This window comes from Chroicocephalus ridibundus, chromosome 15 (genome assembly GCF_963924245.1).
Source record: "Chroicocephalus ridibundus chromosome 15, bChrRid1.1, whole genome shotgun sequence".
NCBI lineage: Eukaryota > Metazoa > Chordata > Aves > Charadriiformes > Laridae > Chroicocephalus > Chroicocephalus ridibundus.
This window is the reverse complement of record NC_086298.1, coordinates 11,389,309-11,415,034: the sequence shown is the minus strand read 5'-3', so window position 1 is coordinate 11,415,034 and position 25,726 is coordinate 11,389,309. Positions and strand designations below refer to the sequence as shown.

Sequence of the window (25,726 nt, the reverse complement as noted above, 5' to 3'; positions counted from 1 at the left end):
TAATCCTTCTCTTAGCAACTGCCTCCAATAACACATACACAGTGTAAAACGTGCGGAGATTTTTTCAAGCACTGAATGAAGGTGCAAGAACAAGCACACAGATTTTTGTCAGACTAACGTATACTCGGTTCTGCGCAGCCCAACAGAGAAGTTATTAAGAACGTTTGTTTAGAAGCCAGCACGATACTTTTTAAAAAGTCATACAGCAAACATTAAGACGGGTCTGGCTCCTGTGAAAATGGCTGTGGCACGTATTAGGCTGCGCTGTTAGGAATAAATTGCTCCTCTGCATTCCGCAATCAACACTATACAAAGGAAAAAAAAAAAGAAAAACAAAAACGAAGGCTACATAATATTTTACAGGGTCGTAAACACCAAGGGAAATAAAACATCTTTCTCTAAGGTGTATCTTTCAATGCAAAAAGCTCTTATTCAAAGCAGCGCCTCCCCAAGCGCCAGAGAGCAAAGGCTTCCCAGGCACCGAGTGCCCTTAGGGAGGGGAGCGCAAGTAACATTTCACGTGGAGTCATCGTGACCCAGCACTTCTGCTTGCATTCAAGCAGCACATTGTGACTTTTTCTGGACCACGCTCCACCACGAGCAGCGTTCGCTCGCCAGGACTTGAGGAGGGACCAACATCTGTCTGACGGACATCTGGCAAGGGGCTCACACCTCAAAGAGGATGGGGAAGCCAAGGCGTCGCACAGCCTCCCTTGCTGTCGGATGAGTAACGGAGCCTTCCAGGGAACAAAGCCTGTCCACCTTCGGTTTTATCACTTGACTGAAATGCAGAGGTAGACACCCCCACGTCGGCCCACGGTGGCTCTCCCCAGACATTCACACGCTCAGACCCCAAAATCATGAAGTCAAACAATTTATGGGCCACCATCAAGGAGCACAGACCGAGATCCTACGTACAGCTGACCCGCTCTGCGTGCCTGGCCTTCTGCACCCAGGGATGTACACACACTTCTGACGCACCATTCCCCAGCCAGGCAGAAGGGAGCAAAGAGACCTAATTGAGGTTTTAGTCCTCCTCCAGTCCCAAATACAAAGTCCTTCAATCCTCAGAAACTTTCTTAATATTGCCTTGAATAAACCAAGGAACAAAAAATAAAAATGACGCAAAACCACCCACGGTCAGAAAAAAAATTGCAGCTCCAGGTTGATTTCCAGCCATCTCAACCGTTCCTTGGTATTGAGCTTCTGGTCTAACTCAGATGCTGAACTTCTGAACTTTGGTCTCTGTTCATCACCACAAGGAAGGAGGTCTCAGCTGCTTCCTACCCAGCCACGGAGTCTGGTCAACCACACATCCCTATCCACAGAGGAGGACTTCATGGTTACGCAGTCACCAGGATCGCATCCTCCTTCCCCGTTGCCCACAGCCCACCTGATGGAGACATGGCGACGTGAGAGCTGAGAACAGCGATGCTCACGCTTAGCCACGGACAACATGGAAAAGAGCCAGGAAAACAGCAGCACTTTCTTTAGTTAGCAAACTGAGCAGGACAGACAGTCACACAGCATCCATAAATTACTGGATTTAACCTTACACCACTTCATGCTTTAACGACACCGTTTCCTCCATGAGAAGCTCTAAGGTCCGTCACTGTGCCCCACACTGCTGACCAAACCAGCCCCAAATCTGCTCGTAAACCCTTTGGAGGGCTGAGAAAACCAGCTCGGCTCTCTTCTGGCAGCCAGAACCTCCTCTCCAGCCGCCACCTCCACTAGGCTGGGAGGTCAGGGAGCAACCACCCAACTGGCCCAGCTGGCAAGCCTGAAGAAGGGGCAGCATCCAGCCAAGGGATGCTGAGGACCACACGCGCAGTGGAGATGTGCAGAGCTCTCCCAGGCTCTCTGTAGCTGGAAGAGGATGCACGTTTTAAGCCTGGGGCTTCTGCTCACACAAAAGCGTCACCATCTCCCCCCAGGTCAACCTTACAAGACCAGCAAGACTTCCTAGGGCAGAGCAGACCCAAGTCAGACACGTCTCCTGCCTTGTCCTCGTGCAACTGTCTATGGGAGAGGGAAGCGCAGCATCCCACCACGCTGGAGTGCGCAGGGACCCAGCACCACCCAACCCCGAGCCCATCAGCCCCCGGAGCTCAGCGGAGCCAGGAGGAAGAGCAGGAGCACACATACTTCTGTCCCTTGCCTTTGCGCAGCCATGCACAAAAAGCACAGCTTAGGCCGGAGGGGTAACTATAAACCAGGCAATATGGTCCTTTTTGGAAAAACAAAAAAAAAAAAAACCCAAATACTTGAATACAAAAATCACAGCCCATCTGCCCCACCCCAGCCACCAGCGAGGTGGAGGGGCAGCGAGCCACTCTGCCCCACGGATCTTCTCAGCTTATCATGAGGTTTCAGTGCTTTTTATTCCCAAATTATCTGGATAACCTATTGCTGAGAATGAGGGTCTCTATTCGCAAATCAGCCTGGTACCAACTGCAGCCTATGCTTCGGCGTCCATGAGTATCCATCAATATCCATGAACATCCATCAACAGAAGTAATGCAAATAATAACATGGAACTGTCTGGGGGGGTTTCTGAGCACTCGTATCCCCTGCTAAAGGGGATTCCTACAGCGGCAGGCTCTGGGAGCAGCCCACAGCACACACACAAGCCCTCAGCAGTAACCAAGCGCTGTCTTAATTTTTAATGGTTTCCTTAAACCCACAGAATTGTATTACCGACACCTCATTTTTGTGTGTGATTTATTTTTGTTTTTCCATAAGCCACCCACGGAAGAGTTCTGCAACAGTTTTTCCCGAAGAACAACAGGAATAATGATGCCAAAACAGCCAGGGAGCGAGAGCTTGGAGCTGGAGCAGCGACAGGAACCCTGGGCTGCACATCGGCTCCGGCCCCGTCACCCCTCGTCACGCCGCGACCTCCCAGCGCAGCCGCAACAAGCACCGAGAGCCAAGAAACCAAGATGGATCTTCAGCCTCATGGACACTGAAAACGCTAAATCCCAAAGAAAGAAATGAGCCAGGAAGCGTTTCGCTGCCCTCGCCCCTGCGGGATGGCCAACCATCGCCAAAAGGCATTTTTTTCCCCCCAGTTTTTTCGAGTAAAACACTAAGTGGGCGGAGGGAGGAGAAGTTCTACATTTCTTCTCCAGCACTCAAATCCATGACAAAGCCTGGCTGCTAACGTGACAAAGACAAAAGCAAGCAGTTACTAAATTACCTTGAGCACAGAGACAAGTTAAATACCCCTTTTTGTCTCCAGTTTCCTCCCATGCTCCGTCAAAGGGAGCTCCTCCTGCTCCTGCTCTACCGGAATCAGACTAATAACAGCCCTGCTCGGGTGAATAACGGGTTTCTATGGAGCGATAACACTACCTGATGTCTCGTCTTTATTATAAAGGATCTTCACACCATTAAACTGTTATTAGGAGAGACGTCTCTCAAAAAAAAAAAAAAAAAAAAAAACCACACAACTCCAAATCATAGGGAAAAAAGAAACACTCAGAAAGGGGATTTGAGCAGTTCCTCCTTCCATGTCTGCACGAGCGCGGTGAAACACGGCTTTCCTTCTCCTCCCCGGGACGAGAACATGCAAAACCTGGTGGCTACGGGGTGGTGGGGGGAAATCCTTCCCTCTGCCGCGGCCGGGGAGGTTTCACACCCATGCAAATACACGGCCCCGTCCTCAGCAAACTCCTCTCTGCCCCCACGGAATTACGAGGCTGCTTTTCACCTCTTGAAGTTTTACTCTCATTCCTTTTAGTTACAGCCAGCCAAACCAGCTCTTTAACCCTGCGTAAGGTTACTTTCCCCCACGTATGTAAAAGACAATACTATTCACCGAGTCAGCTTTTGTTGGTGGAGCCCAAAGCCAAACGTGGGATGGTTTGGGCTTTACTTTTTGTATTATTTTACAAGGAGGGGAATTCAGAATATCACCCACTCGCTCGTCAGTAATCGTTCTGCTTTTTAAATTTTAAAACTTGGGCATTTTAAATTCGCTTTTAAGCCTATGAGGCTTCAGAGAGCACTTCAATCGTGTTTTCATGCGTTTCCCTGAAGTCATGAAAGCAAGAGCTTCCACGCCTGTGTGTCTGTCTTCCCTTAAGGAAAAAATTAAATTCTCCCATCACAGGACTCCAGGAGCTGGATCTTCTGGAAAAACACCAGGGAAGAAAAGTCACAGAAAATCACTTAACACTGCTGATACCTGTGGGAGCTCCGAGCTGCAGGTCAGGGACCCGCGCGGGAGACGGTGGGTGAGCGGGATCCCGAGCCCCAGGACTGAGGAGGGATGGAGAGGGGCCAGCAGTGCCAACACAGACCCGCATCTCCTGATAACCCCAGTGAGAGCCAAGTCACAACAAAATTACCTTTATTAACGGCCCGCGGATGCTCAGCAGGATGGGCTGAAGCATCGCAGCCGGTTTGGGTACCACGTACCCGCTGGCCGTGGCAGGGACCCACTCCCCACTTCACCCCGAGCATCCTCCACCTCCAATTTGTCTCTGCATCCGCTCCAGCTGTGACGGAGCTGCTGTCTGACGAGATCCCCTCCTGTGTCCTGGGTAGCGGCGAGTGGCAGAGCAGCGGCGGAGAAGGGCCGAGCAGGTCCCCAGCCCGGTGAGCTCCTCTCCTGCTCAGGTGGGTCCCAGCCTCACATCTCTCCTCTCCCCGGTTTCTGGTGCACGTTGAGCTGGTCCTCACCCACAATCCCAGCGTGCAGAGAGGTGCCAGCCCCGGACGGAGGTGGCAACCTTAAAAAAAAAAAGAGGGCCAGGCCACCCCACACCGTGGGAGTCCACTGTGAGATGCTTGTCTCTGGATCCCGCGCATGGAGCGTCCCCCACCCAGGGGAGCAGAGCTCTTCCCACAGCAGGTTTCCAATACTCCCCCCCACGCAGCAAGCCCAGCTCCAGCCGGGCAACGGGACTCATCTGGCAGATTTAACCCTGCCAGAGAAACGTTCCAAAAGAACCCAAGGCAGCAGAAATATTCTTGGCTTTGGGCAAGGGCTGAAATGATAAAACAAAGGACACTCGAGGCTTAAACGTACATCAGAGCCCCGTATCACAGCGCTGTCCTTTCCCATTGCAAAGGAACGGATTTTGCTCGCGCTGCCAAAAACCACCAGGAACTATGAAAATGCAATGAGGCTTCATCTTCCATCAATAAATTCATTATTATTTTTTTTTTTTTCTATAGAGGCTCTCGCCCACCCCGGCAGCTGTATGCTAATTCCCCCTCAGCACCGCTTTATTATCGCTTGGAACAGATGTTCCAGCCGCTCCAAAATCTGGAGGTTACAAAAAAAACTATTAACCTGATCTGGGCACCGGGCTGAGGGTTTGTTGGGGGGTTGTCTGGCACCGAGGGGACGCCTCGGTCCCCTCCTCCCGCCCCGCCGGCCCCCGGGCAGCGAAGCGGAGCAGGCTCGGCTCTGCCGGCGGAGAGGGACGGCGGCTCCCCCACCGCAGCGCCCCAAACCATCAATAGCAGCGACGGGATCGAAAACTGATTGATAAAAACACCCCCCCAAACGTTGTGAAACAAGGGACCAAGGGAGAAGGCGCGATTTGCAGCCTTGTTCCAAAGACTCGGGGAAATTAGCGATGACATCCCCATGGGTTTTAAAAATTTGGGCACAAATGTGGATGCAATAACCTTTTCCCCCCCCCTCTTCTGAGGGGGTGTGTGTCTCTGTTGAGGTGTGTGTGCAAACAAAGTCTTTCCAACCACAGATAAAGCCAACCGCGAAAGGTTCAGCGCTCCCCACGGAGTTGATTTCTCCAGTGCAGCCCAGTGTGGCTCCTGGAGTAATTAATGCCAGAATCTATTTATGACCTTTGAATAAATTGTTCTTTTCTGAAGGGAAAGCTGTTAAACACGTTAGCAAATATAATTAAGAGGGAAAGGGGGGGGGGAGGGCGTGGGGTGGCGACAAAAAATCTGGAATTAAATCTCTCTCTAATTAGAAATGCTTCTTGCAACAACCTGGCTAAAAAACCCCACTCTCAGGCAGATACTGTAGCTTCATTAAAGCTTCCTCATTATCCTCCCTGAGACAACCGAGCTGTCAATACCACGGAAATTTATTTCTAACCTTTGTCACCCTGAAGAAAAAAAAAAAAAAAAAAAAAAACACGTTTAAATGCTCCTGCACGGGGGTAAAGCCCGGGGACGCACACCCCGAGGCTGTAAAGCCTTCCAGCAAGGGATGAGCCGAACTTCTGCAGGTCCCAGCTCACTTTTCCCAGCCAGGGCTGCGTTATCTCGGCTGCATCCCTGCTCCTTCGCCGGCCTCCGGCCACAGCCGCCACTCCCGGTGCCGGGAACAGGTTTTGCTGCCCATAGCTCAGGACTCCTGACCACGTTCGCCCTTTCCCAGGCTCCGTTCCCATCAGGGAGACACCGATTGCATCGCGCAGAGAGGCGCCAGGCAAAGCAGGTGGGAAGCGGCAGGGATTAAAGCCGGGAAACCCCTTGAAAATGTCCTCACTCCATCAGATGACCATCCCCTACCCCTGCAGAAACCAGAACTCAACTGACGTACGACAAAAGGTCGAAGTTAGACAACAAACCCCCAATGCCATCCGGCTCCCTGGCACTGTTAATGTGAAAATGCAGAGGGCAAGACCATTCCCACTGGCAAGATCCTAGTTGCCTTGTTGGTTTTTTTTCAATTATTTCAGAAAGCACATAAAAAATTCCAGTTTAATGTAAAAATATTTGTGCTGAAGTAACACATTCTCCTGCATCTCCCGCCGGTTTCACAAACCAAAGACGACCCACGCGGCGAGATGCTCGGTGAATCACGGTCCCAGGGAGATGAGCTGGGGCAGGTGGAACCAGGATAATTCCCTGGGAATATCAGCTCCTGGCACAGACCAGCCCAGTGCGGCCAGGGCAAGTTGGCAAACCTCAGAGCAACACTCGCATTTCATGTCCTGCAACTCCACGTGGAAGAATCCAGCTTTTCGGAAGGAGCCTGGAGCTGGGCAAGGAGACGGCATGCCCAGCCTTCCTCCCGGGCTGGCTCCGCACTCCCAACCCCTTGGCAATATTAAGTTCTTAGGCCTATTTTGCTGCTTGAAAACCAACACTTTGGCTAAAAGACACCCGCATCCACCTGCGAGACCGCGCATGTCCCCAGGAGCGGAGCTGCTGGTCCTGCAGCCATCACCCAGGAGGCGGGAGCCGCAGGCTGCCACCAGCACCACGATGACACTTTGTCCCCCAAAACCCAGCGCTCTGCGACCACCGTGGCCATCCCGCTGGAGACCCCGGGGGCTCTGCCCAACCCCGCCTCGTTTGGTGTCACACCACCAGTTACAAAGCCACATTTCACCGGGCAGAGGGAGCATCTGGTGACAGAAGTGGCACCGAAGGGAAGCCCCGCGTCCCGTTCGCCTGCCCTGAGGGCAGCGGGCAGAGCCTGGAGCCAGGCTGTGTGGGGCAGCTGCTGCTCCACCGCAGCTCCCAGGAAACATCCCAAAACCCTGCAGCAGTGATAGAAAAAAAAAAAAAAAAGTAGAAGTCGATTTATAAAGGGGGGAAAAAAAGAAAAAGCACAAAACTCTTTGAAGTACCTCACTGGGTTTACTAGAAAAGTTTGTTTCATTTTCTGTTTAAAGTCACAGTTCTACCACAGCTGACATGAGACTTGTCTTTATTTTATCTATATATTTTTTTTTGTCTCCTCCCCTCCCCGAGGCTTACCAGAGACTTTCTTGGAAGGTCACTCACATGAGAAAGTGCTTCCCATAAACGCGAAGGGTCTCGATGCCCACACAGGTCTGCCCCGACGCTGCTCACGTTTCCTGCCTGGCAGACATGCCATCCAGCCTGGGATTCCCAGGGTTTAACACACTCCACCTCTTAAATATATATATATATTTGTATATATTCTAAAGCAGAGCCTTGTTCTGGAGAGGTTGGGCTCGTTGGCAGAACCAACAAGAATGGGAGAGATTATATGTGTGTATATATAAAAAAATATATATATATAAAAAAATAAATAAATGTGTATATATATATGGGAATACGGGAGAGATATATATAAATATAATATTTTTATATATATATATACACACACATACATATAAAAAAATCATAGAACGTGTTGGGTTGGGAGGGACTTTTAAAGGTCCCTTGAGACCCTTAAAGGTCCCTTTAGGGAAGACCTGTATCCTTGCGTGAACACAGCTGCTCCCAGCCCACACTCCAAGTACCCGACAAACCCAAAAGGAGCCAAACGGCCCGTTCTAGAAAGCAAAACCAGTTTATACAGCAGTTCCCCCTTCAGAGCAGCCTGGGGGATGGGTGCTCAGCGAGGACGCGCCGATGGGTCCCCGCACAAGCCGTGGGGGTTTCCCGCAGGGACGGCGGAGCTCGTCCCATCGGCAGGTCCGACCTGCACCGGCTCCGTGGCCGAGGACGGGGGACACGGTGCTCCTGGCCCCTCACCGCTGCAGCGCACGTCTGTTTTCCCCACGGCCGGAGACGCACACGAGTTCGGGGGATTTCACAGATAATTCTGTGTTTGCAGCAGTAAACACAAATCACTTCTCCCGCTCCTCCCCTTCTTCATCTACAAGCCTCCTCTGCTCCCTCCGCAGCCCCTTTCAAATACCAGATGTTCCATTTAGCTCTAAACCACTATAAAACACAACAAAAGATATGAATGCTATAAAAGGGCCAATTTACTCCCCCCTCCGCCAGTATTAAAGCGTATGCTTGCGGAAAAAGAGTACATTTCCTCTATGGGAACCTTTTAACCTTCCCCCTCTCCCCGTTTATCAAACCCCGCTGGTTTGGGGTTTATCGGAGGGAGCTAAGCCCCGATGCGGGCAGGCGCAGGCAGCTGCCCCACAGTTTCCTTTTTATCCTACAAATCTACCCTTCCTGCCGTTCCGAGACCTGAAGCAGCATCAGGAACGTATTCCACGGCTCTTTTACCCCGAAGGAAATTTGCGAGCGCCCTGTTTAGCTTTACAGAAGAAATTCTGGGTGTGTACGCATCCTAAATGATAGCGATTCTGAGTAGCGGGGCGCAGGTAATCAGAGGAGCAGTCAATCTTCAATTCTGAAGCCTATTCTGGCTTAAAATTTTCACTTACGCTATTATTTTTTTTTTTAAATAAGGCGCCTGATTTTCAACTCAATTAGGCTTTTGGGAAAGTGACTGCCTTTCAAAGAAAACGTTCATACCCGTGGATGGCACGGAGCTCGCTGCCAAAGGGCGGACAACGTGCCCCAGAGCGGCGTGAATCCCTCCTGACCTCGCCACCGTCACTCTCATCACATCCAAAGGCAGCCGTCAGCATCCCCCTCCGCCGGAGCAGGTTCACCACCCGGTCAGCCGTCAGCACGGACCGGGAGAGGAGCTCGGAGCTCCTGACAAGGGTGCGCAGGGCACCGTGCAAGGTGGGAGATGCTCCCCAGGTCCAGCAAGCCTGGCAAATTCCATCCTGAGAAGTCAAGAGGCATCACAGCAAACAAAAGCTGATTTTCAACTGGGTCTCTACCACGGGAGAGCCTTACGGACGGGGGAGTTCGCTAGATCACACCACCCAGGAGCCAAAGGAGCAGAGCCAGTCAGGATATGACTCAGGCTGGTGGCTTTCCAAGGAGGCGAAGGAGGACCTTCCAGCTGAATCCTCGCTGTCCAGACCCCGGGGCAGGCCCAGGGGTTACGAAACAAGGAGGAGAGATTTCACTTAATTCTTGCTACGGAAAGGCGACAATGGGCCGGCGGCATCCTTTGTCCTCTGCTCCCTGACGGGAAAGGGCTTGCAGCCCTCCCATCAAGTTGAAACAACTGTTTCGGGGACTTCAGAAGAAAAGGGCTCTTAAAACTAGAGATGTTCCAAAACTTGTTCTGCAGGACTTGTTAGACAGGCTGGGAAATCTGATGGCCAATAAACTAACTACACTTCAGTGACTTCTCCTGGGGATAACTGACTTTTTTTGCAGAGCAACAGGGCTCTGAGCCTACACACAGATTAGCAACCTGACCCACCCACACCCGTAGTTTTTCCAGTTCTTTCTGTGGTGGAGTCCTTCTGGCTTCTGCTAGAGCAAGAACGTCCTCTGACAGCAGAGGAGAGGACTCGGATGGTCCAATGACCCGTTACAGACGCACCCCTGTGAAGACCTTCCAGGTTAGGTCACCCTAGCTAAACCTGACCATTAACACGGACTGGACCCAACAGGGCTGAGCTGGTCCAGAGCGGGATCCCAGTCAAACCCAGAAGCAGCAGCAGCGCAAAACACCCGGGAGAATAAGCAGATCGCAATCACGGGGCGCAGCAGTCGCAAGGTCACCCACGAACCCAAGCCGCAGGAGACGCGGGCAGGGGGTGCTCAAGCGGCACGGTTAATTACACAGGCAGCTGCGTGCTTTGCTGGCTGGTTTGGCCAAAAACCCTCCACCTGCGCGGAGCCACGGCCAGGCAGGAGAGCCCCAGCCCCTCCACGGCAAACCCGGGAGGCTCCGAGCCGTCCCCGAGGGCGAAGGGCAAGGAGTGGTTGCCTCCGAGTTGTATCATCGGATGAAGCACAGCCCTGAGCTGCAACCAAAGAAAACACGAAGGGAAGGGAGGGCGGGGGGCGGGGGGGTGGAAATGTCAGTTTTATTAGAAACAGACCTTTTTCCAGGCTTTTTCTTGCAGGGGAAATACAACACTGGGAAAAGTAATTTCATTAACGCCGATTTCGAAGTTGTCAAATGCAGACTGTAATTAACAGTTGCCCTGTAAAAGAAGGTCCTTCCCCCTGCGTATAAAAGGGGGATCGGTGGGAATTCAGCTCAGAATAAGGAAGCGGGACACGCTTTGGGACACAACCCGGGAGGCTGCTGTCGGGTAACACCCCAAGGACGTGCCCAAATGCGAGCCCTGGGGCTAATGCCGACAGGAGAGCAGGGTGACTCGGGGCAGGCTGGCGGCAGGGACAGGACCAGGCTGTGCCTGGGGCCAGCGCTCACCCAAGCGGCACCGGTGAGCCCCGAGGGTGCCGGGAGGCCGCACGGACAGCTGGGCAGACAGATGGACTCGGCAACAGAGCAAGTCTTCAGGTGGGATCAGAGACCCGGGAAGTCGGGCCGGCTGCTGGGAGAGCAGCCACGGGGACTCGTCTTAAGATCGCTGCGAGTCCGAGGGAAACCAACTGATGCCAAGGGTAAGGGGAAGCAGGAGGAAAATAAAAATAAGCTGCGTGCAACTCAAAGAAGGTGGAGCCATGCTTTAAAAATCAAAGCAGCGCCAGTCCCTGCCTCCCAGAGGTGTTGCCACGCGCTCGCTGTACCCACCCGCCTCCACCATCGCTCCGCGCTAACCCTCTCCACCCCAGCACGCCCACCCTGCGCGGGCGATAAGCCCTCCACCCCCTCGCTCGCACACGGAGGGGATCCTGCTGCTCCCACCCCGGCTGCTGGGACACGTGGCATGAGCGTATTTGAGACGCTACTGAAAACGCAGGCTGAGAAGGAAATCAAACGGAGAAGTATCGCAGGGAAAAAGCTCAAAGGCTGGGGGAAAAAAAAAAAAGTTTGTCTCTTTAAGAAGCGACAAAGAAGCAGATCAAAAATTTGCCCTCAGGTCAGTCTGAAGCAACATTTCCGTCAGCGCCAAGAACCGGGTCCCTTCTGGCTCCAGATGAGCTGAAGAAAGGAAAGGGTCCGCGGCATCGACCGGGGGCTCCCACAGCCACGACACAGGGTGACGGTCGGCCCCATCCCGCAGGGCACGGCCCAGGTGGTGATGCTCAACCCTTCCACATAACCACATCCCCAGCACACACCTTGCTCGGTGTAGCCCAAATTTCTGCCGCCCTAATTCCTCACCCAGCTGCCTCTACCACAGCCACGGGGATTAAAGCATCGCAAGCGCCATTGCCGAAAATTTGCCCATTTCCCCCTGGAGGGACCAAGCAACAGGGCACCCCCCGTTTGCTGGCGGTACACCCAGCGCGAGGGATCGCCACCAGGAAGGATGGAGAAGCCAAACATTTCTTTTACAGCTCATCAACATGCTGTTGAGATGGAAGGCAGCTTCCAAGCCTGGTCCCAACTTGAAAAGCGACCAAATCGACCGGGTTTTTTTGGCTTTACGTTTTTAAAAGGCATCTATTCATTCCAGACTTTGTCCCTGCTAGGTATTTAATGCAGGTATTTAACTCTCGTCAATCATCCAAGGGGAGGGGGGAAAGTTTTCACCGCTTTTTATGCTTCTTGGCACAGTAGCAGGATCCATCTAACACTTTCCGCCTTCTTCTGCCCCGACAGAATACATATGAGCCTTCAGCTGCAGGTTCAGTCATATCTTAAAACCTCACCAAACAGCAAAAAAAGAGGGCACTACCTCTAGCTAACACAGGGCTTTAGGGTGCTGTTTGACACGCGGGAGGTACGAAGAGGGGCTGGGAAGGAAGACTGAAACCGGTCCCTATTAGTGAGGAGCTCACGGGTTCGGCCGTACCAGACAGAGCACCTTTTTTCCCCTTTGTAAGGCTCAGCACATCCGAACGGGAAGTCACTGAGACACAGTAAACAGTGATACGTAATGAGGCCATTTTTTATAGCCGTTTTTGGAACGGACCTCTCGGTTTCAAGCAGCAGAGAGTAAGTAAGAAGCCAGAGGACCTGAGCAGGGTAAATCAGGGGCAGCGATACAGACCTTGCTCAAACAACCCACCTACCCAGTCAGCTCCGATAATACTGAATTATAGGTAACTGCTATCATGACATATGGAAGTAATTACAAGCATTGTAGCTATAAAGCCTTCAAGTGGCACGTTAAAAAGTCCCAAAGCCTTGTGAATAATTACCAGCACCAAACACGCCAGCGTGCCTTCATCTCCCATACACCTGGGGGAAGCAGCCACTACAAACCACCTGCTCCCAGTTGTCATGGCAAACAAGCGCCTACATCATCAATAAATAGGACTTTGATACCGAATTATCGCCATCCTTCAGAGAAAACAACAGCCACGAAGACGCCTGACAGTTCGGTGGGGTGTCGGGCGTTCCAGCCATCAATCGAGGACGCCGGTTGTCTGCGGCGTTCCTTAATAAGGGCAGGAGGGAGCGGTGGGCAGCCACGGCATCACGCCAATTACCTTGGCCGAGTCTCATCAGTCTCAAGAGCCCCCATAAAACCTCCAGGCACCGCAGACTGAGATGGATTATCTCCAGAGAGATGTCAATACGCTTCAGAATAAGAATCCTTAATGAGCTGACCATTACTGCTAACTTGAAGCCTGCGCACACACAAGTACACACGTTAAATGTGTGCCTGCTTCATTTCAAGCATCCAGGAGATTTTGGAGCAGGAAAAAAAAAAAAAAAAAAAAAAAAAAAGAGACATTTAGCAGTGTTCCAGGCCAACCTTAAAGGATGAGTGAACGCAACATGATACCAACGGAGTCTTCACCTTACACCAAACGGTGCGATCGAGGCCCAGGAGCGCACAGCTGCTTCGGTGTGGGCACCAACCGCCATCCGCCTGGATACACGGAGCAGTGTCAACCTCACGGCAGAGAACACTGACACAGGTGCTCATACAGCCAGGACGGGGCAATGGGAAGACGGGACAGGAGTTTGGGGGTTATTGCTTTTTTCTTAGTTGTTTTCCCTTGAAGGAACCCACACTTCCTTCAGCTGCAGAGATTTAGGAGCGGAAACGCTCCTGGAGCCGGGCTGGAGAGCAGGCTGAGACCCCTGGGACACGCTGGCGATGCTGCCAGCCCCCGTGGCACCCTGCACACCGGCTTTTGTAGAATCATAGAATGTGTTGGGCTGGAAGGGACCTCTAAAGGCCACCTAGTCCAACCCCCTGCAGTCAGCAGGGACATCTGTAACTAGATCAGGTTGCTCAGAGCCTCATCCAGCCTGGCCTTCAACGTCCAGGGATGGGGGCTTCCCTCCTGCTTCTCGGACACCAGCGACACGAGCACTTTTCCAAGAGGCGCCCGTTTCTGAACGGCCCTCCACGGCACCACCACAAGCACCACGGGGTCGAACCAGGTCTCCGAGACACCAGGGTGCCGGTGAAAGGACAGTGACCTGGCACCCTGCAAGCAGCTCCCAAGTCTGCCATTGTCAGGGATAATTCCCCGATCAATCCCGCACCCACAAAGGTGTCCAGCACAACTGATCCACCCCCGGGAGGTTTCCGCCCGGAGACCTGCCTGCACAAAGCGCGTTGTGTGAGCTGGGAGCAGCCCCCAGCAGGGCTCTCCCGAGCTTCCCTGCCAACGTCAGTACACGTCCAAGTCCCTACCGGGAACGATTCAGTTTATCTAAGGCAAATGCAAAAATAAATAGAGAAAAAAAAAAAAACAAACAGAACACACACCACTAAATATCAACCTCACCCAAACGTGCAATTTTTTTATTGCACTTATTGTTTCTTATGCCTCGCCACGGTGCAACACACGTGAAGAGTCATTTAATTTGTATTTGACCAGAGACTTAACAAAATTACGATTCAAACCTAATAATCGATGAAAAAAAGCTGGGAGATCCCCACCCTACTCCCAAAAAGGAGCTCGGGATGCCAGAGCAGGGGTACCACGCGGTGCCGGAGGACTGGAAGTCGGCGCCAGCTCCAGGGGAGCGGGGAGAGGAGCGGGGTTCTGGAGACGGCTCCGCGCAGACGTGGGGGAGAAACGCTGTACCGAGAGCTGGGGACGGGGACCGCAAGCCTCCACGGTGCTACATCTGCTCCCATCCGCAAGGAAAGATGTTCTTTGCATCACGCTCTCGCGGCTGGCCGGCAAACCAGCCTGAATTACACCCCCCAACACCCAATCGCGGTAAGAGACATAACGATCAATAAGCACCGAGGGCAAGTACACGCATCCCGCCTCCCACCCCTCCAGAAACAGCCTCTACAGCAAAAGCAATTAGCAGGAATGAAGTTTTACTCCGGGCTCATCAGAACTGGCCTCACGTCCACCGACTCTCGGAAGAGAACTGGGCTTTACGACTTTTTTTTTTTTCCTGCTTATTTTGTCAGTCTCCGTGGAGTTTCAGTAGCTTTGGGTCATCCCACCCTGCCAGGCTCCGCCAAGGGCCAGACTCGGCGCTCTGCAATTGAGCATCAAACTGAAGCAAACTTCCGATTCCAACCTAACGAGGCGATTTTGCTCATTTATTTATTTAAACGTCAAATAGTAAACTACTGCTGTGGCCAGCCTGGCCATTTCACCAGCCTAAAACCCTGCTGGGAGGTTTTAGGAGGATGGGGACGCCAGTTCACCTCCACAGCAGGGAGCACGAGTCCCCACAGCCTCCCCCACGGCTGGGTGGGCTGTACTGGGACCAGTACCTGGTGCTCCAGCCTCACCACGCAGCACACCTTCAGAAAAACAAATCAGCATGGAGGGAGATAAAAAAAAGGAGAGAAAGCAAACACCAAAACCCACCAAACACCCAACAGTGTCTGGATCTTCAGGCGTTTCTTTGCAGAGAGATGCGATTTCACCTCCAGCCTTTGAAACGATGCTCACCTCGGGCAAAAATCTGTTTCTCATTACACACCTGCACAACCCCATTTAATTCACCGAGGCAGGTGGATGACAGAGTATTACTGGGTGTTTCAAGTCTAGCACAAGTGTCTTGCCCCCTGGCATTTTGACTGAAAAATAAAAAAGTCATCTCTGTAGCAAGGCAGTGGGCTGGTTAGCCAGCCCAGCCAGGCAAAATGTGCATTTATCATCAAAAACGACCTCTGAAGCTGCTCGGCACACTCTGCCTTTGCGCATCCCTCGCCCCGTGCCTGAACGCATCGCAGCTGTGTGACACACACGGGTTCCTCACTCTTCTCCTGAAATTTGGCCCAGAGAGATTAAACCTCTCACCAAGGGCTGCGGGGACACTTGTCCCCACCGTGGCTGGGCTCAGACCCCATCCTCCCTCCACCCCGGGCTGCCGGCGCCGCGGATGCACAGACGGTAAAGAGTAACCTCCTGCCTTTAGGGGGAGAAGCCAGATTCCCAAATTCAGGAATTGCCAGAGAAACACCAAATACACGAGAGCAAGAAATAAAGACTCAAGTCTAGGCTGATTTGGGTCCCAGCCTGGCCAAGGACAAGCATCGGCTGAGCCTCGCCACAGCATCCACTCCCACGCCAGGCTCCGCGCGTCCCCACGGGCTCAGGCTGCGCCGGCCCACGCCAACGACCAGGTTTGCACAGAGAGGACCCCCAAAGCCACCCGCTTCAGCCCCTCCACGCTCCTCCCAAGGCCAGGGAAGCAGCCAGAAAGCAATTTCATTAAGGACAGCTGGGCTGTAAACTCTCACCTCCAACAAGCAACACCTGCCCTCGGCAAGGGTAGCCACAGCACCCTTTCCAAACTGCCACCGGGACCTTCCCTACATCGCAGCTACCAGGTTTAAAGCCGTTCTTAGTTCCCCACAGGGCAAATACCGAAGCGAAATTAGGTTTGTACGGCTATAATATTTCCTTAAAAGACAAAAAATAACACATAGTATGCCATTCTCAGCGTGTTCTGAGAAAGCGGGAGTCCCCGCACACCTACAGCTCCAGCGTGACAGTTTATATTTGGAAACATCAGTTTCTACGGAAGACAGCCCGATCAGTTTATAGCCTGGAAAGCTCAGAGGAAATCTCGCAGCATCGTCCCACCCCGGGAAGAGGCATCAGTTCGTGTTGTTATTTACTCTGCGCCAGCACCAGAGCTGACACCGGCTGGTTTTCACCATGGAGTCGGGACTTCCCACCCCACCAGTCTGCAGGACCAAGGTGTCTCTGACTCCGCGAGCGAGCGGCGACATCCTCGCGCCCATGCGCACGCAGCAAAAACACGTTTTGCCCCCCAAAGCGTGGCTCCAAGTTTCGGGCCCAAACACCTCACAGGGAGCTCCGGGCTCCCAGCTGTCCTCAGCCACAGCAGCCCCCCTGGCACAGGGGGGTACGAGGAAGCCCAACAGAGGAAAAACACCATTGCCCTGGAACAAAACTCCGGTGGAAGAAGGGAAAGGCACTTGCCAGATAAGCAGCACGCTCGCACAGCACAAATCCACAACTCATGTTAACATTATACATTATTTATCTTTGAATGCTTGAATAAAGTTAAACAGAGTCTCACATGCCCTTGCTACCAGGAAATTTCCCTCCCCTTTTACCAATAAAACCCCTTGTTGCTCAAAAATAAAAGACAAGTTTAACTGTCTGCTTGTCGACACAGAAGCTGCAAGGTAGGAAGGACAAAGTACCCCATTTCATTCGTTTCTAATTGATTTCACTTCCCGATTCCCATGCAAATGCGGTGCAGCTCAGCTTGCAAAAAACACGAGCAGAGCATTTAAACCCAGACCCACCTGAGTTGGGTGGCTGTTGCGTTTGGTTTTTTTTCCTCTTTCGTTTAAGCCTACTTCCACCAAAACAACCAGAAACTGGAAACACTTCCGAGGAGGGAACACCTAAAGCTGCCGAGTCCCCGGCCCTGGGAGCGGCGATGGGAGCGAGCGCCGGGGGCCACCGAACCGGGACCCCGGTTGCCCCTTGCCCCGGGCACCGCACGGCCGCGCTCCTGCTCCGGAGCGGCCTTAAGAGCACCAGGGTTTGGGGGTTTTAGTTTTTTGTTTTTTTTTTTTCCTTTATTTCCTTGCTTATTTTGCTTTTAGTCTGCGTAGGCAAAGTTTTGCCCTCAAGGGCAGCACCCCCCCAGCGCCGCCCGCTCCTCCAGCGGATCAAAGCCTCGTTAAAAACCCGGAGTAATCCCGTCTCCTGCTCTCGGCCCCATTATTTGCTTTTGTTTCGCGATGAGTAAACACAAGGGGGACGTTTCCCCTCTTTCCCGTGGGGGGAGCGGTTTCTCCTCCGTCCCGGAGCCCTTTCCCTGGCGGCCGCCGCTCCCACCGGCGCTGCCCCCCGGCCCGGGGCACGACCCGGGGGGGAACCGGGAGCTACAGACCGGGGGGGCTGAAAAGCAGTCGTGGGGGCGTGAAAGGCAGTCATTGCGGGGGGGGGGGGGGGCGGCGTTAAGCAGACGGTCTCACACGCACCCCCTCCCCAAACCCGCTCGCACTCCCGCATCCCACCAACTTTTGCATCCCGCACCCAGGGAAAGGGGGTGCTCGTGGGGGTGTCCCGCCTGTCCCCCCCCCTCCCCTCCTACCTGGGACATCTGCGGCCTGAAGTTGATGTCCTTGAGGTCGATGGAGCCGGGGGAGAGGTTGTGGAGCAGCTGGCAGAGCAGCACCCCGTCCCGCAGCGCCTGCGCCAGGTCGAAGACCACCGCCGAGGGCCAGACCACCCGGTGGTTGGGGGGCAAAACTTTGCAGTCGATGAGCCAGCGGCCGCACTGCCGCCACTCCTCCATGGCCGCGGTCCGCTCGCACAACCCGGCCTTCCTCCTCCTCCTCCTCCTCGCCGCCGCTCAGGGGCAGCGGGCGGCTGCTCGGCACCGCGGCCCCCCGCTACCGCCCCGCTCCATCGCCGCCCGCCGCCCGGGGAAGCATCGCTCCGCGCCGGGGCTCTGCGGAGGAGGAGGAGGAAGGAGGAGGAGGAGGAGGAAGAGGGGCGGCGCGGAGTTTTCCGGCGGAGGGCTGCCCCTGCCCCCGCTGCGGCCCCACCGGCTCGGCCGGGGCTACGCGCGCTGCATCCTCCCGGGAACAAAGCGGGGAGAGGGGCGGGAGGGGGACACACACACACACACAGCACCCCGAAACCGGGCCGCCCCCGCGCAACTTCGTCCCCCTGCCCCGAGGAAACTTGCCGCCGAGGAGCCCCCCGACCTGCGGGGCTGGCGCTGGGGATGCCGATGCCGAGGGTGTGAGACCCCCCCAACACACCCCGCCCGCCCCGGGCCGGCGGGAGGAGCTCCCGGTCCGCCCCCGCCGCCCCTTTGTCTGCGGGAGCCCGGGCTGGGAGCGGGGGGCGGGCTGCGTCCGCGCCGCCCTGGCTCTTTTCCCGAGTATTTTTTTTCCCCCCGTTTTATTTTTCCCCTTTATTAATTTTCTTTATCTTTTTTATTTTCCCCTTTTTTATTTCCCCCTTTTTTATTTTTCTCATTTTTTATTTTTCCTTTTTTTTTTTGTTTTTCCTCTTTTTTATTTTTCCTCTTTTTTATTTTTCCTCCTTTTTTATTCTTCCCCGGTTTTATCCCTCCTTTTTTTATTCCCCCCCTTTTTTATCCCCCTCCCTTTTATTTTTCTCCTTTTTTGATTTTTTTTTCACCCTTTTAAAATCCCCCTCCCCCTTGTTGTATCCCTTCGCTCTCTTCTACCACTGCTGCTTCACTCCCTGTTCCGGGAAAACCGAGCCGCCGCGCTGCTTGGCTCTCCCCGCCGGCTGCCATCCCCACTCCACAAGCAGGGTGTCCCCCCGCTTCCCCCGGGTACCCCCCATCTCCCCGCCGCCCCAGCCCCAGCTGCCCGGGGGCAGAGGCAGGAGCCGGCCCGGGGCTCTGCACCCTCCCGCTGCCCTCGCACACAAGACCCTGCTTTGTCTGACCGCGCGCTCCCACTCAACATCGCATGTTTGGGTTGCAAATGCTGCAGGGGAGATGTTTAACCCAAACAAGCGATCGTATTCCTTGACTTTCAAACATGAGGACAACTCCTATAATTAATTACCAGTGTATTTATTAAAAACCTCAACTCTCAGCCATTAACTCCTTGGCAGCAAACTCTTGAAAAATCTCTAATTTTCACTGGTGGCTTCTATCCAAATCAGCACGGTTTAGAAGAGCCTCTTTCCAAATCTGTTCTGAGTTTTCTTCCGAGATCCTCTCCCCAGAGTTTGCCGATTAATTTCCAGCCTGGCTTTCCAGATAGCCAAAACCGGAAGCCGAGACTGGGACGAAGGGAAGCTATTAACCTGGATGTCAAACAAATGCAACGCTAATCTCTTCCAAATGCAGCCAAGTGGAGATAAAGAAGAAAGAGCGACTCTACTGGCATGATCTTTCATTTCCAATGTAGGAAGGAGGATCCCTCCAAAGAATGAAAAACAATTAATATTCCAAGGAAAGTTTGGTAGGCTGGTTTTTTTTTAAGGCAGCGCTTCTTTTAGCCCAGTGGCTGGCTCTCGGTGTGTTTCGGGTCCGGCTGTGTGCCCGCTGCCCCTCTGGCAGAGATGGGTAAGTGTGGTGTGACGCAAGAGCAGCATCCCTACGCCCGGATCCCGCAATGGGAGCTACATTCGGGAGCAGGCTGATTTCAGGCCGCAGCTCCCCATACCCTGCAGAGGTGATTTCTGGGAATAACTTTCTCATTCTTTTAGATCTTCGCGAAGCTTTTCTCTCTGGCCGCCCGCTGGGTCTCCCAACAGCGCCCGCTGGGCAGGACTCACCAGGCTGCTGACCGGGGTGGAATCCTGCCAGGGATAATTTTGGTTGACTCTGTGCTAGTTTGCCGTGTGAGGTCAGGTCTGTAGGTAGAGGACAACAGAGGAGTTTTATTCTGTGTGTATAATTAAAGCTGCCAGCTACAGCCTGGCGTTTTTACTGCGCAATAAAAAGCATACTTGGCCCCTGGACGCTTCGGAGCAATCACTGCAGCTGCAAAGCCAGGCTCTGCGTGGGAGGTGGTGAAGCCAGGACACTTCTCACCTGCCTCTGCAACAATCAAAGCAGCTGATGGCAGAGATATTTTGATAGCAGAAAAAAAAAAACAAACAACCAGACCCAAAACACCAAACCTGTAAGGCAAGGCTCAGGGAAGAGCATTATCCAGCACAGTCTTGTGGGCTGTCAGCTGCAGATGATACAGAATCACCGAAGGGTAGGGGTTGGAAGGGACCTCTGGAGACCGTCTAGTCCAAGCCCCCTGCCAAAGCAACACGAAAATGTCCTGAACCAGGTCGGGGTACGCAGGGAGGACCTGGGCGCTGCTTTCGGGACGTGCCTGAAGCTGAAAGGGAGCTTGCATAAATTCAAAGAGGTTGAATTTTGTGCTAAAGCTGGTGCTTCCCTTGCCTGCCCCTTGGCACTGCTGGGAAGGACAAGAGAGGCAGGGAAGGACAGAGAGCCCGGCAGGGAAGGACAGACAGCCATGGAAGGACAGACAGACAGCCATGGAAGGATGGACAGACAGCCATGGAAGGACAGACAGACAGCCATGGAAGGACAGCCAGCCATGGAAGGGCGGACAGCCAGCCATAGGAGGACAGCCAGCCATGGGAGGACAGACAGCCAGCCGTGGCAGGACAGCCAGCCATGAAAGGACGGACAGACAGCCATGGAAGGACAGACAGCCATGGAAGGACAGACAGACAGCCATGGGAGGACAGACAGACAGCCATGGAAGGACGGACAGCCATGGAAGGACGGACAGACAGCCATGGGAGGACAGACAGCCATGGAAGGACGGACAGACAGCCATGAAAGGACGGACAGACAGCCATGGGAGGACAGACAGCCAGCCGTGGAAGGACAGCCAGCCATGGAAGGACGGACAGACAGCCATGGGAGGACAGACAGACAGCCATGGAAGGACGGACAGCCATGGAAGGACGGACAGACAGCCATGGGAGGACAGACAGCCATGGAAGGACGGACAGACAGCCATGGAAGGACGGACAGACAGCCATGGGAGGACAGACAGCCAGCCGTGGCAGGACAGCCAGCCGTGGCTGAGGCTGCTGACCCTCACGCAGAGGCTGACACTACCCTCTGCTGGGGACCGAGCGCGGAGCGTCTCCTCCCCGCTACCGGGCTCGGCTGTACGTGCTTTTGTTACTTTCTTGGCTGAGAGCAGCCCGAGAGGTGACTGAACGCGCTGGAGACGGAAGGGACGCGATGCTTTTTCATCCCCAAATGTCTCGGGAACGCTGCAGAAGGAGACAGGGCAGCAGGCAGCCCCCCCAGCCTGGGGGTCCCGCTGCGGAGGGGCGCGAGGGGACACATGGGCGGTGAAGCAGCGGCCAGTTGGGAACGTAACATCACAGTCCAGTGTGGAATGGGCAAAACCGGTCATTAAGGAAAGAAAGAGAGAGAGAGAGAGAGAGGGAAAAAGGCAAGGAGGGAAAGAAGGAAAGAAAGAAGGAAAGAAAGAAGGAAAGAAAGAAGGGAAGAAAGAAGGGAAGAAAGAAGGAAAGAAAGAAAGAGGGAAAGAAGGAAAGAAAGAAGGAAAGAAAGAAGGGAAGAAAGAAAGAAGGAAAGAAGGAAAGAAAGAAGGAAGGAAAGAAGGAAGGAAGGAAAGAGAGAAAGAAAGAAGGAAAGAAAAAGAAAGCAAGAAAGAAAGAAAAAAGAAAGAAAGAAAGAGAGAGAGAAAGGGGAAAGAAGAAACTTAAATGCACAAACATGTGCAAGGAGATTGTACCTTACGAATCAACCAAAATGTACCCGGGAAATGGCCATATTTCACAGCAAATTCCCCATTTTCTGTAACGTTTGGTATTGCTCCTAGGAGAAGAGCTGACTCCCCGGCCAGCACGTGCAGAGAAGCAGCCACCACACTGCCTCTTTGGAGCAGCCATCTGTGAATACCCCTTAAATACGAGGGCCATGCCACCAAGAAATCCCCATTTCCAAGCCAGCCAGCGTCTATGGATTGCCATTGCCACCTTCTGGATTAGACCAAGCGTGCACCAGCCTGTCCCAGCCCCGCTGCTGGCCGCCAGCAGCCACTTGGACACCTGTCTCCGGCTGGAGCCGGGGTCCCCAGAGCCGGAGCCGTCACGGCTGGTGTCACAGCGAGCTCGGGCACCACCACCAGCTGTCGGCACTTACCCCTGCAGCCTACGTGCCATTTACAGTGCGCCCTCGGGTTCCGTGATCTCCTTTCACCGACTATTTTAGGAAACCCGCGCAAGTCACAACTCGGCAAACACCCTCCTCGGCCGGGTCGTCAGCGAGGGAGGAATCACCCCGCAGAGCCCTGCCCTATTAAACTGGGTACAGCCGAAAATTCTCTGTCTGGCTCTTGTACGGCTGTAAACCCCTGATCTACCTGCCCAGGCAACTTGTACCCTGCAATAGTCGTTTTAATTATCCTCCTGCTAAGGGCCCTGCGCTCCCGCCAGGAGAGCTGACATCTTCTCCCTACCCCTTTGTCGCCTCCAGAGCAGGCAGTGACGGTGACCGCCGCGTAAATCAACCTGGCGCAGCCCGATGCTGGCAGCAGGGATGAACTGGATTCTCTTCTTCTGCTGGTGCGATGGGGGCAGGCGGCCGAAAATATTCTCTGTTTAACCTGGAAAAGGCTAACTCTGGTGGGTAGCGCCTGAGAGCGCAGCTCCGCTGGAAAAGGGCTCCCAACCCGGGCACCAGGCAAGCAAAGCCGGCACTTCCCTGCGCATTTCTCTGTGGAAGAGCCTCATTTATGGGGCCCGTGATGCCCCCACCGTGCTAAATACAAACAACACCCATTTCCCAACGCCACGGTGGTGCTGCCGGCACAGCCTCACCACCCAGCCGTGCTCCACCCCTGGCAGCTTTCACATCGGAATCAAACAGACCCGCAGGGTGTCGCGGTCCTGAGGAGCTGGGTGAGGGGCGAAAGGCCCAGCGCGGCCCGCGCTGCAGCCGTGTTTTACAGCAGAGGTACGGGGAAAGCCAAGCAGGCCCAGAGGCTGCCCTGGAGGAAGGAGGAGAGGAACTAAGCATCGGCCGGGCAGCGCTGGGGTTTCACCTCGTCCGTTCCACTGCCGCTGCTTCCAAGGTGTATTTGGGAAGGGTCCCGTTGGCAGATGTCTGGGGGACTCGTGGCAAAGGGTCAAGCAGACGGTCAGAGGCAGTTTTCGGCTTTCGCAGGTGTGCAGTTCCCAGTCCTTCTTCCTGCCTTATCTTGGCAACCCCCCCACTCACCCCGTTGCTTCTGTTACGCTCTGGAGCTTGACGATAACAGGACCGGTACCTTTTCAGAGGGGACCGAGGCACCTCATCCGTGCCAAAAACAGAAATCTGGTTCCACTAAACGATTTTGCATTTTGTTCTGCGGCTTCCATAAGGTGGGGCCGGGGCTGGCTCCTCCGTGCTAGCGGGAGGCGGATTAAGCAGCAAAGTCAGGACATTTCTGATAGTAAACATTTTAACAGTGTATTCATTCTTTTCTTTTTTTTTTTTTTCCCTTCCTTCCTTCCTTTTCCTTTGTGTTTGGTCTAACTCTCCTGGGAACGGGGAATTGCAGCGTGTCTTCTATCTGACAGAAGTAAACCGCCGCGTCTTGTTTGTGTCCACGAAGGCCAGGCGGAACGGCGGCGGCACCTCCAGCAGCTCTGACACGGATAAGGGTATCGGGTCCTTAGCAGGAGATTAGATGGCACTGCACTCGCAGGAGATAAGAAGATTGAGAGCTTAAATTTAGCATCATCAGAAAAAGAACAAGCCCCGCGGCTCTCTTCAAAACATATTTCGTACTGCGCTTGCCAGGGGACGTCGGGGCCGAGGAGCAGGCCGTGAGGATGAGCGGGGGCAGAGCAGGCGCTGCTCAGTTGCGCTCCTTCTCCAGGCAGCCCACCCTATAGACGGACCCGCTGTCACAGCGACGGTCGCACGAGGCTGTCAGGACACACAGGGCTGTCCCCCACCTGCCTTCAGCCCACGATGGGCAGCCACTGGGGTGCCCTCGGCAAGCGAAGGGGCACAAAGGGTATCACGCGCCCTCCCAGCACAAACGGCTGCTACCCCAGTCACCCACCGGAACGGAGACTGGGCAGCGACACGCTCAGCCTGGCTGTAAACCCCAGGGCTGGGACCACCCTGGCACCTTCAGCAGCGCTGAGAGAGGCTCTCCGGGGGCACCGCCAGACAGGGCGGGCAACAGCAGCCTCCCCCCGCTCAGCCCCACACCCCATGTACAATGCCAGGGGCTCTGCACACCCAGGGCTGGGCGTCCCTTCAAACTGCTGACACCCGCGGGACCCACACACCCAGCCTGGGGAGCCCCATTGCTGTGCCCTGGACCCACACATCCTGCTTGGGGACCCCCATTGCCATTTCCCAGACCCACACACCCAGCGTGGGGAGCTCTGTTGCCGTGCCCCAGACCCATTCAACCTGCTCAGGGACCCCCCACTGCTGTGTCCCAGACCCACGCACTCCCCTTGGGGTGCTTCACTGCTGTGCCCCGGACCCACACACCCCACCCAGGGACCCCCACTGTGGTGCCCCACACCCACACATTCCACACAGAGACCCCCACTGCCCTGCCCTGGACCCATTCACCCCATTCGGGGACCCCCACTGCCATGCCCCGGACCCACACACCCGCTTTGGGCAGCTCCATTACCATGCCTTGGACCCACACATCCCACTCGGGGACCCCCACTGCCATGTCCCAGGCCCCCGCACCTCCCTTGGCGTGCTCCACTGCCATGCCCTGGACCCACGCACCCGCTTTGGGCAGCTCCATTACCATGCCTTGGACCCACACATCCCACTCGGGGACCCCCACTGCCGTGACCCAGACCCACACACCCCCCTCGGGGTGCTTCATTGCCATGCCCTGGACCCACACACCCCACTTGGGGACCCCCATTGCGGTGCCTCACACCGACACATCCCACTCAGAGACCCCCATTGCCGTGCCCCGGACCCATTCACCCCGCTCGGGGACCCCCATTGCCGTGCCCCGGACACATTCACCCCGCTCGGGGACCCCCATTGCCGTGCCCCGGACACATTCACCCCGCTCGGGGACCCCCACTGCCGTGTCCCGAACCCACGCACCCCGCCCGGGGACCCCCACTGCGGCGCCCCGGACCCACCGCCCCGCTCGGGGACCCCCATCGCCGTGCCCCGGACCCATTCACCCCGCCCGGGGACTCC

At 54.6% G+C, this 25,726-nt stretch overlaps 1 protein-coding gene across 2 annotated transcripts in view; it reads right to left on the bottom strand.

The window, feature by feature from the left end:
• The window catches only part of VAV2 (vav guanine nucleotide exchange factor 2), a 154,017-nt gene extending 135,224 nt beyond the window's left edge, over nt 1–18,793 (bottom strand). For both annotated transcript variants that reach the window (XM_063352964.1, XM_063352965.1), the window contains exon 1: nt 18,131–18,793. In XM_063352964.1, coding sequence (XP_063209034.1) covers nt 18,131–18,334 — 204 coding nt within the window. In that variant the 5' untranslated portion in view covers nt 18,335–18,793. The remainder of the gene's footprint in view (nt 1–18,130) is intronic.
• Nucleotides 18,794–25,726: the final 6,933 nt, after the last annotated feature.